Consider the following 16,685-nt stretch of genomic DNA (forward strand, 5'->3'; position numbering starts at 1 on the left):
CCATTGTACTTAATGCGCCTTGAGCATCCACAGATTTTGGTATCTATGGGGGGGGCAGGAACCAAAACTCAGCGGATATCATGGGTCCACGCTGCTGAAATAGTAATTTATTTTATTATTATGACATGGCTTGCTCCTTAATCTTGCAGTTGCAAATGGACTCATACTTCAGGTTACTTTATGTGCCACTTCAATATATCTCACTGTTTGATTACTCATAACTTATGTTGCCACCAGCTATTTTGGACACCTTAATAAGAAAGATGAAATGAATTTATTTTACTTTTTGAATTTTTTCCCTGCTTCTGTCACAGGGATAGGAAAGAAAGTGAGAATCGGATTTTGAGCTCTTGCCACATTCTGACAACAGAAAGTGACAGGATAACATCATTTTCAAATAATTGTTGGATCACTCTCTCCAATATAAATCAAAAGTGAAGCAAATACAACCTGCCTTCTAAAGACCAAATTAAGATATTCAGAGTCTAGAATACTAAAGCCATCATCATTGGAGATCTAGATTCAATTCATTTCCATCAGTGGAACTCACTTCCAAGTGCACTTAAGTTTAGGCTGTTAAAAGAGCACCTCCTACAGCAATGCGGTAATCTAAAAACAGCATGTGCATCTGTTTATTGAGAGTTCAAATGACTGTCTGAACCTTTGAACTCTTGAAGCTAATGAAATACCAGAGATTTAAAGCAGAACAGAAATGTGCTATTTTAGCTCTTTAACAAGGAAAGAAATGATAGGATATGAAAGCAGGAATTGAAGCCTCAAAGGCACTAGTAAAATAAAGGCAGTAGGCAAATGAGATACCTTACAAAAGTAGGGTATCTAATGCAAGTCCTCATCAGAAGCTATGACTCACAAGCTAAACCAGCCTAACATGGGCCAAGAGGAATTTTCAAATGTCACCACAAGCAAACCTAGAGACAGCATAGAGACACAACATAATTTGCCAGAGATGCTGGCAGAACCTTAACTCAGTGACTTAAAATAACAAAAACAAATGAAAACAAACTGCAAAGTTTGTGATACCACTGAAGACTGCACACAAAGACAGACACATGGCTAATGAATGAGTATCAAGAAAATCACATAAATCAGTAATAATAATTCTCAGTTTGAACAGTGGCAGCAACACCTGGAGTACCACAGATTCACCAGCCCTGCTGCATCAGAATAGATTTATGTTCTATGTGGTTTTGAATACAGTATGATGAATTAATTTGGACTCAATGCTGACAGCAGAGCTCCAATCCCCCACTAATATGACCACTATCTATGCTGGCTAGAGGATTCTGAGAACTGTACTCCAAAAGACTAAATTTTTCAAGCTCTAGTAAACTAAGGAGAAATGAACTGAGAATGTAATAACCAACAACAATTCAGGAGGAAATATTCATTAACAGTGAAACTTAATAACCAGTGGTTACCAGCGACTAGAGGAACTGGTAGAAAGTCCACCGAGGTAACTAAAGTTAAATTTCCCTGAAGGCAATAAAAGCTCTAGTGAAATATGGAAGATATAAATACAAGCTATGTTGTAGAACAGAGAGCTGCAAAATGAAAGAAATTGGCTATTTGAAAATACTGAAAATTGAGAGAGAAATGTAACTGAATACTCCATGTGAACAGTTGTGCTACTAGAGAAATTTAAAATAGCTTCTAGAATTCTATTAGAAAGAGGAACTGACTCTTCTATTTGATGTAATGTTCTCATAAATTATATGAGGTAAGTGCAAATAACACCCCCCCAAAAAAAAAAAAAAACCCTTAACATCATGCTTGGTATTTCTCACATTTCAGGAATTGCAGAATGAATGTTTCAAAATTCATACTGTGGTACTAACGTCATGAAGCAAACCAAAATTTGAATGCAAGTTCTGAGATATTTCAGTCTCTTCATCATATACAAAATCAGGAAGGAAATGGTAAAGAGTGGGTAATAAAGAATCAATGGGAAAATGCTGATTTCCACTGATACAATAAAGTGTTTAAAATCAAGTATATCTAGAAAACTTTAAGAGAATTATACTGAAATGATCTGGTTAGATGAAATGGGAAGAGTCCATCCCAGCAAGCAAAAAAATACTTTTATTCCATTAAGTAAGTAAAAGGAAAAGGTATTCCCTGTTGACAAGGTTGTAAAGTCGTGTCCGACCATAAGGGGTGGTGCTCATCTCCGTTACTAAACCGAAGAGCCAGCATTGTCAAAGACGACTCTGTGATCATGTGGCCAGCATGATAGCACAGAACACTGTTTACCTCCCCACCAGAATAGTACTTATTTATCTACTTGCATTTGCCTGCTTTCTAACTGTTAGGTTAGCTAAGTAAGATTACGATTCAAATGTTACTATTCCAAATTAATATAAAGCAGATTCACTTTACAATTCAGGTAAAAGAGAGAATAGTTTATATTAAATAGAGGGTGGGTTTCTATTGCTATTCTCAGCTGCTTTTACTTTTTTTCATTAAAATTAAGATTGAATATGATAAACCTAGCATATACGTAAAGATGGGAAGCATAAAGGCATATCAATAAAGGATCGCACTTGTATATAGAGGACCTTGTCCACCATATATTGTTTTGCGCAATGTATAGAAAACCAAGGGAACGTTTTGTGACACCCTAACCAGAATTAGCCCTTGTCAGAGTCCACTCCTTGTAGACCATGACAAATATGTGACCTGGAGAGTAGCCTTGTATGCCCTAGCAGCCAAAAAAACAGGAAGAAATATATAACAGTGTTAGCCATAAACTGTAAAGGTGATGATGATATCTGGTAAATTTATACTGGATATAACAATTATTTTAACTTTTAAATCTATTTTTTTGTATTTTTGATACAAATACAATATGTTTGAATTTTGTATCTATTTTGTATGCATATTGTATGTACTGTTGTTTTACGCAAAGGCCTTTGGCCATAAGCAGTAATAAAACTTTGATACTTTTAATCAAGTGTAACTTGTTTCAGTTACTTACCGTAGCTTTGTCAAGTACTTTAATTGAATATGGCTCAGCCACATTGTGTTTTCTTAGTGCTTGTTCCAGCAGCTGTAGAGGAGGACTTTCCCATTTTCCAAAAACCACTAAATCAATATCACTATAGATAATAAAAATAAACACAACATTTCTTAGCAGTAAAATGGAACAATCCTTGCATATATGTAATGTTACTAAACCAAAGTGTTAAGCTCAGGTTAATACAAAGAATTCAACTTTTTTCTAATTTTTTGCAAACGCTAAGTAATGTCACATTCTTTTGTGATATTTCATGGTCCACATTGAGACAGTTCTTGCATTAAATTACCAGAATATTCCCTGTGTACCCACAGGGATGTGAGATGAAGCACAGTGAAAATTATTCACACCAGTTCTGCTTCTTCTCCCATTTAGGCACAGTGAGCTGTCTTACCCACTTCAACCCTGCTTAGAACACAGGACCTGTGTCCACACTGCAGAAATAATTCAGTTTGACACCACTTTAACTGCTATGTTTCAGTGCTATGGAATTTGGGGAACTATAGTTTTGTGAGACATTCATACTTTTCTGCAAGAGCTCTGGTCTCACAACTACAGTTCCCAGAACGCCATAGCACTAAATCATAGCTGTTAAAGTGGTGTCCAACTGGATTATTTCTGCAGTGCGGATGCAGCTTGTGCCATTCCACTCCACTATCTCCCAGGGAGGCACTATGAAGGAAGTGATAATGAATACATTGGAAATTTAAGTTTTAAAATGCAAGTTACCTGTATAAAATACAAAAGAGGAGTAATTTGGGAGAGCCAGAGACAAGACACTGGGCTCCACAGCAGTGCCCAGCCCAGTGACAGATCCTGGTAGTATGCAACCAATGAAATAAAACACTATACATTCCAATGTGCAAAAATGGGGAATTCTATTAAAACATGCTGTACGGACACACAGCTGGAAAATCACCAACCTCGGAGATGCCCAAACTCTCTCACTACCTCAGGTGGGAGTGAAGCACAATGCCCATCACATCAAGAGATACTCCCTTACCCCAACCCAATGGAGAGTAAAGCAAAGAAGAGCTGTGGTTGAAGCAGGCTCCCCATACCCACTCACATGCCCACCTGCTGCCAAAGCAACATTCATCCCATATCGAAAGGAGGACAATAATGGTGGTGGCAGTAGCAGAGCTCACAACAGGAAAGGAAAAAAATGGAAACAACAAAATCCAAAGTCTTAACACTACCACCAGCAGCTGTGTTAAGCAAGCTGCCAACAGTGGTAGCCTAGGAGCTTTTGCTCTTGCTTTTGCCTTCGCCATTGAGGGCTCTGCTGCGACCTCTTCCTTTCTGCTACGGTTTTGATATGGAGATTAGAAACGTCAAATGACAAAGGTTGACGTCCTCAGAATAAGGTGGGAGAAGACTATTGTCAATGACATGCCACCAACACACACATCAGGCAAGCAAAAACATGACAAGGGGAGCCAATACATCTCATCACTTGAGGAACATCAGTGCGAAGCATCATCTGAAGAAAATATTTTTTAAAATTCCCTGACTTGTCCCAGAATGAAATAGATGCTGTACATGAAAACAGCTGGAAGGATTTTCATCCAATTTGGGTGGGATGTTTGAGGCGGTCTGACTAAAATATCTATGGGGGGGAGGGAACACAGCCATTATTTTTCAGTCATGTACCACATCATTTAAAAGAATGACAAGTTGAATTATTGTTTTGTTCTAACTATATACCGTATATACTCAACTATAAGTGGACCTCATGTATAAGTCGAAGGCAGGTTTGGGAGCTAAAACTATGTTTTTATATGACCCATGTGTAAGTCGAGGGTAAAATTTAGGGGCATGTGACAAAAGATCTATAGGATGAAGCAAAGGAAAATGATGCCAAAGAATTTAACAAAATTTCAGCAGACATAACCGTTTGTGCTCCCACTAAAGGCTGGATGCATGAGGAAGCAAATTACCCTTTTGCCTTTCACCAAAGGATGGCTCCCTTTTTATTTGAATAAATTTCTAGACTTATACATGAGTATATACAGCAAACAAAAACATGTTTTTGTCTGTTTATTACCACATATAAACAGCTGGATGGATTTGGAAGAGATATTTGGGAAGATCGGAATTAGCATTTAAGTTGGCTATACACTGGTGGAAATTCACTTGCAGGACATCCCAGTTCTTCATTCATTCATCTATAATAGTGTGTTTGGCAGCTGATAAAGAGAGGCATGCTCTCTTAAGGACAACTGAGAACGGTACACAATGTGATGAATGTTTGAGTGCCCAAAGAGTTAGGCACTCATCCTACAGAGCAACTGAAGCAAAATTATAATTAGGAACAATTACAGTTAGCCCTGCATATCCAAAGATACAACCACTGATGGCTTGAAAATATTTAAAAACATTTTTTCTACAAAAAAAAATAAATCTTGGTTTTGCCATTTTATACAAGGGACATTTTGTTATGCCATTGTAAATAAAGGGACATGAGTATCCACATTTTGATGGCCACAATGGGTCCTGGAGCCAAACCAAGGATTCTCCCAAGCAACACTGTGTGCTAGTGTGTATGCATGCATATTATCTACCTATCTACCATGAAATCATTCAGATCTATGGCCTATAGACAGTTTTCCCAAGATGCCATGTAGGAGACACTGCATGGAAATAAAGCAGAAATGGGATGCATATAACTCTGAACAAGTTGCTAAACTAATAAGCATGCCTCCCATTATAGTGGTCCCTTCCCTTACATGGGGGATCTGTTCCAGACCCCAACCCAGTAAGGGAAATTCCGTGGATGCTCAAGCCCCACAAGATAAAGGGGCTTGTGGTTGCGCCGGCCTGCAGCAGCATGCATGCCATTACTTTTTCTGGTGCATGTGGCCGCTTCTTCCAGCATGGCTTCCAGCATATGCTGAAAAGTGAGTTGTTAATGTGTGACTTCAAATCATTTCTGACTTATGACAACCCTAAGGCACACCTATCATGGGGTTTTCTTGGCAAGTTTCTTCAGAGTGAATTTGCCTTTGTCCTCCTCTGAGGCTGAGAGAGTGTGACTTGCCCAAGGTCACCCAGTGAGTTCCCATGGCAGAGCTAGGATTTGAACCTTGTCTCCAGTTATTGTCCAACGCTCAACAACTTTACCATGCTGGCTCTCACTGAAAGTGAGAACTATCCTCCAGTCACCAATCAATAATTCTGGATCATGTCCCTGTTAATTCAAGCACTGCATCAACTCTGCTTATCTCAAGATGATAATCTTTAAGATCATTGTCATTTGGCATGGCACAACGTATATAAACAAGTTTATGTAATCTTATGTATGTCACTGAGTGCAAACTGCCAGGACATCACCTCCACCAGGTGGGTAAAGCAACCACTGACCTATGCATAAGAAAATCTGCAGTGCTGATATTTAAAAAACCCAGAATATTAAATTCAGAAAAATTGCAGCCTGAGTGATTTGTCAATGACTGGAACAGAAACACCATGAGAAGCAAAGGCATTAGAAAAAATGGAGAAATGTTGGATATGTAACATAACATCCTAACTTAACATCCAGCATCATCCCTCCATTGTAAAATATTCCACCTTCTGTATCCTGTAACTGCCATCTCAAGTAAAGCTCACTTATGGTTCAGAGCAGCTGAAGACAACAGAGGTAAAAACATTCTGCTATAACATTTTTATAGTTCTGTTTTGTTACATGTGGTTTTCTATGTAATCACATTGCTCGATGTAAAACTGCACATCTTAAGAACATAACAAACCTAATGGTGCAATATTTTATATTCTAAATGATCTAAACGATAATAGTATTTACTCAATTTTTTCATTAGTTTGTATTTCCTGGTCAACTAATAAATCAATATCCCACATAATTCAGGTGAAATGAAACACAACCTCTTCACCTACATGAAATTTAAGCACAGAGATAGTGAGAATATGTTTATATGGCACTATTGCATACTGTAGTGCAGTTAAGTCTAAAATCATAAAAATGAAATATATGTATACAGTGGGCCCTTGGTATATGCTGGGGTTTGCTTCCAGGACCCCCACAGTGGATACCAAAATCCATGGGTGCTCAAGTCCCATTAAATGCAATTGCAGAGTAAAGTGGTGCCCCTTATATGAAATGGCAAAATCAAAGTTTGCTATTTGGAATTTATATTGTTTTTTGAATATTTTCAAGTGGTGGATGCTTGAATCTATAGATATTACATGCAAACTGTATTCTTCATTAGTTCAATCCCAGGGCTCTAAGATTTACTCAGCCTTCCATCCTTTTATAGGTCAGTAAAATGAGTATCCAGCTTATTGGGGGCAATTGGCTTAAACCGCTTAGAGATCACTGAGTTCACTATTAAGTGGTATAGAAATATAAATGATATCGCTATCCCTCATCTCCTTTACATCTCTTTCATGAATGAAGCAAAAATTACTCTCTCATCCTATGTAAATCTCTATGTACATCTGTAACTCAGGTAACAAGAACACAACCCCTGATGAGAGCCGTAAATGTTAGTCAAGACCACAGGACTCACCTAGTTGGTAGATACAGCCCTGTACTAAAACTTCCAAATATCTGAACCTGGAAAAGAAAAACAAAGTCAGTACTGAATTCCCTACTGAAAATACTGAACTGTTAAATATCTTTAAGAAATCTACATTGCCTTTTCTTCAGAAATTTACACAAAGTAGTTGCAGATATCTAAAGCTATTTAGTCTTATCTTGTTTACACAAGAGAACACACTGACCAGATTCACAGGTAATACATGGTTTGCTGATTAGAAATGCTCCGTGCATTGCCTCTTCCCTTTCTACTTGTGCATGAAGTCCTTCTCGCTCTTAGTTTCCTCTAACCATAGTCCGCCCAGTTCAACTGTCATGAGAAACTACTGCTAGAGGAAACTAGTATACTGATTACTGGTTCTCTATACCACTCCAAACACCTTTGTTTTAAGAATAATAGACATAAAGGCAGCCAGAGGAAATGCTTCAAGGCTTTCTATGCAGTGTCCTGAGCCATAAGTAATTTTTATATGGCTGAGAGGGGAAAAATATATGGCCATTCATATATTTTCATAAATATTTTCACATTCATGTGAGTCAGAGTAGTATATTTTGGGTCTTGAGAGTTATAAACTTTACTTCATATTAAAAAGGGCCAGAAGGCACTGAGGAACAAAGGGCAGGCTTCAGACTAGTAAAATACTGAGGCAGACGTCAACTGCTCACATTCCAAAAATCAGAAATATCCGTTTGAGATGCACTCACATCAGCTGTAGGCCAAAGATCTTTAATTACTGTTTCTATTCTCTTCACTACTTCCTTTCTCATAACTGCTTCTTCAGGACGAGGGGACATAAAGTCATAAAAATCCATTATTTCTTCATGGAGCCTATGGGGAAAAATAAAAAAGATCAATAGCATCAGAGAGAAATACCTGAAGTGTTAATGTAGCACCTCACCTGGAATTTGAATCTGGATTTCCCAAGAAAAACACTCTAGCTGTTGGATTATACTAGGGCTTTCTTTTTAAACACACACTTTGTTACAGACTTAACAAAAATTGATGGCAGGCCTTAGAATAATAAAGTTTTGTTGAATATGAGAGTTACCACTACTATACACGTGCACACAGACCCACACGCCCCTATAAAACTAAATCCTCTAAAGGCACAGATCTCTTCTGGTTAAGCCTGCATGAGTACTTGAATGGGAGACTGCCAACCAATGCCTGGTACTGTAGGCTACATTTCAGAGGAAGGTACTGGCAAAACTACCTCTCAGTATTTGTTGCCTAAGAAAACCATATGAAATTATGGGGTTGCCATATACTGGCAGGGGACTTGAAGGCATACATACACACACAAGACAGTAATATCTACTCCACATAGTGGGAACAACACACCCCTAAACACACATATATGCACAATGACCACCCCATTCTGTTGCTGAAAATAGCTGTACATTTTGTTGCAGGTCCTACTTATAAACTCTGTACTCATCTATACAGCTCCATCAGGGCTAGCCTGGAAGAAGAGACTCCTCCCTCCATAACTGTCATCTTCCGGCCTGCGAGGGAATTGACCAGGCAGGTCCAGCTCCATCAGGGCTAGCCTGGAAGAAGAGACTCCTCCCTCCATAACTGTCATCTTCCGGCCTGCGAGGGAATTGACCAGGCAGGTCCAGCTCCATCAGGGCTAGCCTGAAGAAGAGCCCTCCCTCCAGTCCATCTGCCTTGGTCCAGGCCTTAGAGGGAGAGAAGAATGCTGGACCTGATCCCCTCTCCCCCTCACCATTCCCTTCTCCTTTTGTGTTGTGTCTTTTTAGATTGTAAGCCTGAGGGCAGGGAACCATCTATTATCCCCTCTGTTGTAAGCCGTCCAGATTCCCAGTGATTGGGCGGCATATAAATAAATCCTATTATTATTACAGTATCCTGGCACTGCAAGGATTCCATTCTCTTCTAGCAAGTGTGAGAATTCTCAGCCCGCCCAGACAGAGAGGGAAAGGACTCACCTTCTCCCCATTTCTGAAAGACCGAAGAAAGGGAGGCTTTGTTTTGCTGACATTAGTCAAAGTGCCTGGAGTACCTTAGAACCACATCAGCAGAACAGATCTCAGCCTACTTCTCTAGCTTCAACAAAGAGTGGTGGTACTGATATGCCTAATTAATTTATAAACAATGAGCAAAACTCACTCACTAACCAAAACAGTAAAGAGATCATGGTTACTTTGATGTATCAATGACTTGAATGGAAGAACAGATGGCATGCTTATCAAATTTGCAGATGACACCAAATTAAGAGGAGTAGCTAATATCTCAGAGGAGAGGATCAAAATTCAAAATGACCTTAATAGATTAGAAAACTGGGCCAAAACTGACAAAATGAATTTCAGCAGGGAGAAATGTAAGCTACTGGACTTAGGCAGAAAAAATGAAATGCACCGACATAGGATGAGGGACACCTGTCTTAACATGTGAAAGGGATTTAGGTGTTCTAGTAGACCACAAATTGAACATGAGTCAATAGTGTGATACGGCAGCTAAAAAAGCCAATGCAATTCTAGGCTGCATCAATAGAAGCATAATGTCTAGATCAAAGGAAATGATAGTACCACTTTATTCTACTTTGGTCAAGCCTTACCTAGAATACTATGTCCAGTTCTGGACACCACAATTTAAAAGGGAAGCTGAAGTATGTCCAAAGGAGGGCAACCAAAATGGTGAAGGGTCTGGAAACCATGCACTATGGGAGACTTATGGCAGGAGGTTAGACTGGATGGCCCTTGTGGTCTCTTCCAACTCTAACATTCTATGATTCTATGAGGTAGTCATAATATCTAATCAGAAAAGACCTAATGTGTGGCATCATTATAATGTAGGTGCTGAAAGAAGAGAGGCTGGAAATTGATACAGTGGGCCCTTGTTATCCACTAGGGTTTGGTTCCCCCTATGGATAACAAGATCTGCGGTTGCTCAAGTCCCATTAAATATAATGGCATAGCACAATGGTATCCGTTTACTATTTAGAATGTATACTTTTTTTGAATATTTTGAAGCCGTGGGTGCTTGAATCCGTGGATAAAAAATCCATGGATAAGGTGGGCCACCTGTATATGTACATACTGCTAACAGTACAACAAGAACCAAGAAAGATTTAATATTATATTGAAAGTGCCCTGAAGGAGTACAAGCGATATACAGAAAACTAATTAACTCAAGTGTGCTTCCAGATGGACAGCTCCTAGTGCTACCAGTCAAAAGGCATTATGGCTTCATTTCCCAAAAGATTATTTTTTATTTTAAAGAGACAGAAAAATATGTACAAAACCAGGAAAAAACAGAAAATAACATTGTTTTGATGATCATAAAATTATCCGTTGAAGGAAAGGTGACTGCAAAATTAAAGTGTGATTTGAAAGCACCCAAACTGGTACAAAATCATCCAAGAAAAATCTACTTCAAGAATGATAAGGGGGAAAAAATCAGTATGTTAAACGCTATCTTGCCTTCTTACATAGCATTTCTGAAGTATACTTTTATCTGATAAAGTTTTCCAGTATTCACTAGACTAATTTTCTGTGAATTACTGTATTGCAATGTACTGCACTCTTTCTGGACACTTTTACATGTTATTGAAATGCTTCTGAGCCCAGTGTTGTAGCATATATCTGTTTGAAAACATTCCAGTTTTAAAACTAGTAAGCATACAATAACCTTTTCCAAGCAAAGACATCATACGATGGCTGTAAGAGAACGGTCCAGCCTGTACACAATAATCCAGAGTTATTGTGAATTTTGGCAAATCAGTAATGAACCTATCACTCCCCCTCACTACCTCCTGACAGAGAGCAGGGATAGCTAAATAAACCAGGAAACTATTAGCAATGGCTTGTTTAGTCTGAACTGTAATTCCAGGCTTTCCATTCCACTAAAAGGTCAGAATTTGACCTTTGCATATGCTTGGTGGCTTCTTTGGAAGTGATCAACCAAAACTCCTAGTTGGTCATAGTGCTAAAGAAAAAAGGGCTGTAGGTTTTGCCACTCCTGCTATCAGAAGGAAACTAAGTGGGAAGGATTACAGTATATACTCGACTATAAGTTGAGAAATGTATGCCCCAAAATTGCCCCTAAAATTTGGGGGTAGACTTATAGAAGGGTCAATAGACCAGCAGTGCTTAGAAGGGTCCTAAAGCAAGCAAGCCTTATGCCCCAATCTCCACTGAACACCAATTCCTTCCTGCCTCAAGTCTGTTTTGCAAGCCTTTGCTTCCTATGGGAAAAACTCCCATTTAAAAACACTTACTTCTCTCTTGGTCCGTTTTGCAATCCTTGGTTTCCCGTGGAAAAACCTCTCCATTTAAATCCAATTGCTTCTCTTTTGCAAGACCTGGCTTCCTAAGGAAAAACCTCTCCATTTAAATCCACTTGCTTCCTTTCTCAATCCGATGTTAAAACCTCTCTCCTTCAGCACCTGGGAATCAGTTGGGAGAGGTCCAGAGGAGAAGGCGGGACGGAAGTGGTATTTCCCCCCCCTTTCCATCCTTCCTTATAGTCCCCTAAGTTTTACCCTCGACTTATCCAGGGGTCATATCAAAATCCAGGATTTTGACTCTGAAACCTTCCCTCGACTTATACATGAGGTCGATTTATACATAAGTATATATGGTAGGCAGTGTGCTCATTATCAATATACCAGAATTCTTGTCTCATTCAGTAGAACAACTGTTTTGTGAGACAACCACAAGGACCCTAGACATTTCCACATCAGCTTATTGTGCATCAATAAGCCAGAAAGAGAAACAGAGTAACAAATTGATGCAACACTATGGTGTTTTTGCACTTCTTAAAACTTCTTGCTTCTGGAAAATCAATTATAATGTGATTATTGAAAAGGTTGAAGTATGATAAGCCACTTTTGTCCAAAGACCCACAGGTAACACCATTCTCTAATCTAAGAAAATGTGGCTGAAATGTAACCGTTCTAGAGACAGTGCAGCAAAACTAGCAGTGGCACAATAGGTTTAGCGGGAAAGAGTTTACTGAGTAGAGAACCATGGCATACCACTTTCCCATTGGTGTTTTACTTGAATAAAGTAAATCTAAGTGAGGTTCAGCCACTGCTTTTCAAGAATTTGATATGAATTCTGGATGCAAAATCCTGCATTAAGAGGCAGGCCACATTTAATACTTCCTACTAATTAAAGCCTCCTTTGGCTGGGTCAGTTGACTTTGAAAACTAAGGTTTCATTGTACAGGTTGTGCATGCACTTACCATTAATTCTCTGACCGCTCGTGTGTGTGTGTGTGTGTGTGTGTGTGTGCCTCCAAGTCACCTGTTGACTTATTGCAACCCCATTAATTCCATAGGGTTTTCTTAGACAAGGAATACTCAGAGGTGGTTTTGCCAGTTCCTTCCTCTGAAACATAGCCCACAGCACCTGATATTCCTTGGCGGTCTCCCAACTAAACATAGCAAAGGGTTTATGAAGTTTGTCAAAAAAAACCATTATTTAAATACGACTAACTACTTTGAGTGGAAAACTAAGAGAAGTGAGGAGCAAAGAAGAGGCAATACAAATCAGGCTCTCATACTTTGATATCTCCACACACACCCCTCCTTCAGCACTAGGCCCCTGGGGCCTGAGAGGAATTTTATTGCCTCAATAGCATCATGGAGTTAACCTTTTTCCTTCGCCCACACCAGCCTTGTGGTCCCAATTCAAACTGGTTCCCCAAAGCTGCATTGCATTTAAAGTAGTAGCAGCAGCAGATGAGTCCAGGGTAGGCAGATTTCATAACCACAAAGGAGGACCAGGCACCATGAAATGCAGGACATGCCCAAATAAAAGCTGAAAACACTCATGTAAATGTAAATCCATGCTTCTTAGGTTTGCTCAAAATGGAGGAGGTTTTGGAATTCCTCCTGGGCAGAAGGCTCAAATGAAGGGCATGTCTGGGGAAAGGAGGGCCTCTGGTCTCCCTGGATGAGCGTCTTCATGGATCTCCCACCACACAGGTGCATCCACAATGGAGAAAGTAATACAGCTTGACACCCCTTCTAGGGCTGCAGTTCCTTGCAAGGTGACCAGACATGTCCTCCCTTTCCAGGACACGTCCTCCATCCCTGCTTCCTGTCCAAGAGGACTGCCAAGACGCCCTCCATTTTGGAGCATGACCCAGAAGCATGAATTCATTCATACACACACACACACACACACATCTATGAGCTCACATATATGCATTATATATAAAGTATGTGTGTGTGTGCGCATATATATATACTTCTGCATATATAGATATATGACATACAGATACATGTTTGTACATATATGTACATATACCTTTACGTATACAGGTATATTCATATACACAAGCTACATATACATGTATATACATACATTCATATGCACACACACACACATGAGGTATACAAGTATAAACATACATGTACATATACCTATACGTGTGTGTATAATACACACACACACACACACAAAAACACAAGATACAGAAGCATATACATATATGTACATATACCTTCCCATATAAAGGTATATACAGATACACAAGACACATATAGATGTATATACATATATATATATACACACACACCTATATATGAGATATACAAGTATAAACATATATGCACATATACCTTTGTATATACATATGAGATGCATATAGATGTGTACATACATACATGTGCATATATGAACATACACCTTTACACATATATATATACATGTGATACATACAGATGTATATACATAGGAATATATATATGCAATACATACAGATGTATATACATAGATGTATATATATATATATATGCGATACACATAGATGTATATACATAGATATATATGTGACATATATAGATGTATATATATGCGACACATGTAGATGTATATAGATAGATGTATGTATCTTTACTCTCACACACACACATGTATGAGTTACATATACACACACACATAAACGTGCATATATCCCTATATCTGTGTGTCCATATATATACATACACACACACATATTATATATACACACACGAGATGCCTGTCAAGGATCCCAGGGGGAGCCTCCTCCTCACCCTTGTATCCCGGGGCTGTAGGGCCGGCTTTTCCAAGGCGTGCCGTGGAGGGCCAGGTTGCAGCCGGGCTGGCAGGGACCCCCGCCGCCAACGCCGCCCCCGCCGCCCTTCTGGGCCAGCCCTGCTGCTGCTGCTGCTGCTGGTGCTGGCGCTGCTCCGGCGGAGAGCAGGTAGTTCATGCCATAGGTGCTGGCCTTGTTCTCCCGTTTCCTCCTGCCCGGGTGGTACTGGTGGTAATGGTGGTGGTGGTGGTGGTGATGGAGGTGGGGGGAAGGATAGCTCGGGGCGGAGGAGGAGGAGGGGGCGGCGGAGGAGGAGGCCTCTTCTTCCCTCTCCTCCTCCTCCTCCTCCTCCTCCTCCTTCTCCGCCGCTCTCTCCGCGGGGCTCCCTTCAGGCGGAGGGGGAGGAGGAGGAGGCCCAGGCCCAGGGCTGTCGGACTCTGAGGAGAAGGACGAGGACGACGAGGAGGAGGCCGAGGGAGACTTCTGCAGCAGCAGCAGCCGCGGAGGAGGCGCCCTCCTCAAGGGAGGCTCGGAGGAGGACGGAGGAGGAGGCGGCGAGGGCGGCCTGGCGGAGGGGCGGCAGAGGGGGGAGGAGGAGGAGGAGGAGGAGGCGGCGGCCGAGGAGGGCGGGGAGCCGCTGCCGCCGCCGCCGCCGCCATGGCGCCCCTGCGAGGTCTCCCAGATCTGCATCCAGAGGGCATTGGCGGGGCCTTTCTGCTCGGGCTGGATCCAGGCCACGCGGGGATCCATCCACCCGCCTTCCTCTCTGGACTGTCACTCACTCACGCTGCGCGCGCCCCGGGCAGGAAGAGGCGGGGCCAGGACGATGACGACAGGAGGAGGAGGAGCCAAGCTTAAGGATAGGTCTATAAGGAGATAGAATGCCGCCCGCGCCCTCTCTCCCTGCCGCGCCTGCGCAGTGCGGGCCTCCTGTGACGCCCTCTTGCCCTCAACAAAAATGGAGTCCTTCAGAGGATAATATCTCCCTCCCTATTGCTGTAACCTGCATCCATTACTCCGGTCCTGTTTCTCTGGAGCAGCAGAAAACAAGCTTGCTCCCTCCTCAATATGACATCCCTTCAAGTATTTAAACAGGGCTGTCATATCACCTCTTAACCTTCTCTTCTCCAGGCTAAACATCCCCAGCTCCCTGAGTCTTTTCTCATAAAAGCAAGGATATAGATACATAGTATATATATTGACTTCTTTTTAGATACACACACACACACACACGTGTGTGTATATATGTATATGTGTGTGCATATATATATATATATATATATAAGTGCACGTGTCCCTCTCCATTTGCAGACTTGGGAGTCCACAGTTGTGGTCTTTTATGGACAGCAAGCGAGGACGCACAAAATGGTGTGCATGCCTGGGAGCACACCACCATTATAACCAATTGAGTTTGAATATTCACAGATATTTCCGATTCACATGGGATGGGGGTCCGGAACAGGACAAGTGTGTGTGTGTGTGTATATATATACACAGAACCCTGCTAATTAATATTTGCACACACAAGCACAAGTATGTGTGCCTTGCACTATGATATTGCATTGCCAGTATTAGTACAATTTTTTATTTACAATACAATTCAGAAGTATTTAGTTTGTTTGTTTTTTCAAATATGGCTGAGAAGAAGTAGGTGCGTAGTAGACCATTTTAAACTTTGCACTGGAGGAACTGGGCTGGTGTTTAGTGTACTTATTCCCCATACAAGACCTCCCAACATGAGCTTAAGCCTGTTACAGACTGCCAAAATAAAGCTGCTTCGAGTCTCTTTGGAGGTATGCTATTTAAATGATGCATGGGTCCTAAGAGTCCAGAGGTCGCGCCAAAGCCACACTCCATTCCTAAGCACTGGAATGCAGCTTTGGTGCAGCTTCCGGATTCTTAGGATGCATGCATCATTTAAACAGCATACCTCCAAAGAGACCCGAAGCAGCTTTATTTGGGCAGTCTGTAACAGGCCTTAGTTTACTTTCATTTGCTCCCTCCCTGCCCAGATCTAATGCTCCGTTGATGGCTGTGCAGCTGTCCGATGGAGAAGTGCTTTC

At 40.9% G+C, this 16,685-nt stretch overlaps 1 protein-coding gene across 2 annotated transcripts in view; it reads right to left on the reverse strand.

Moving 5' to 3' along the window:
* Positions 1 to 15,390, reverse strand: part of TENT4A (terminal nucleotidyltransferase 4A) — a 36,345-nt gene extending 20,955 nt beyond the window's left edge. For both annotated transcript variants that reach the window (XM_089516385.1, XM_089516383.1), the window contains exons 1-4: positions 14,621 to 15,390; positions 8,295 to 8,418; positions 7,561 to 7,607; positions 2,996 to 3,116 (exon numbers count right to left, since the gene is read on the reverse strand). In XM_089516385.1, the coding sequence (XP_089372511.1) occupies positions 2,996 to 3,116; positions 7,561 to 7,607; positions 8,295 to 8,418; positions 14,621 to 15,372 (1,044 nt within the window). In that variant the 5' untranslated portion in view covers positions 15,373 to 15,390. The remainder of the gene's footprint in view (positions 1 to 2,995; positions 3,117 to 7,560; positions 7,608 to 8,294; positions 8,419 to 14,620) is intronic.
* Positions 15,391 to 16,685: the final 1,295 nt, after the last annotated feature.

This window comes from Sceloporus occidentalis, unplaced genomic scaffold (genome assembly GCF_023333645.1).
Source record: "Sceloporus occidentalis isolate IW3139 unplaced genomic scaffold, rSceOcc1.0.p SCAF_3, whole genome shotgun sequence".
NCBI lineage: Eukaryota > Metazoa > Chordata > Lepidosauria > Squamata > Phrynosomatidae > Sceloporus > Sceloporus occidentalis.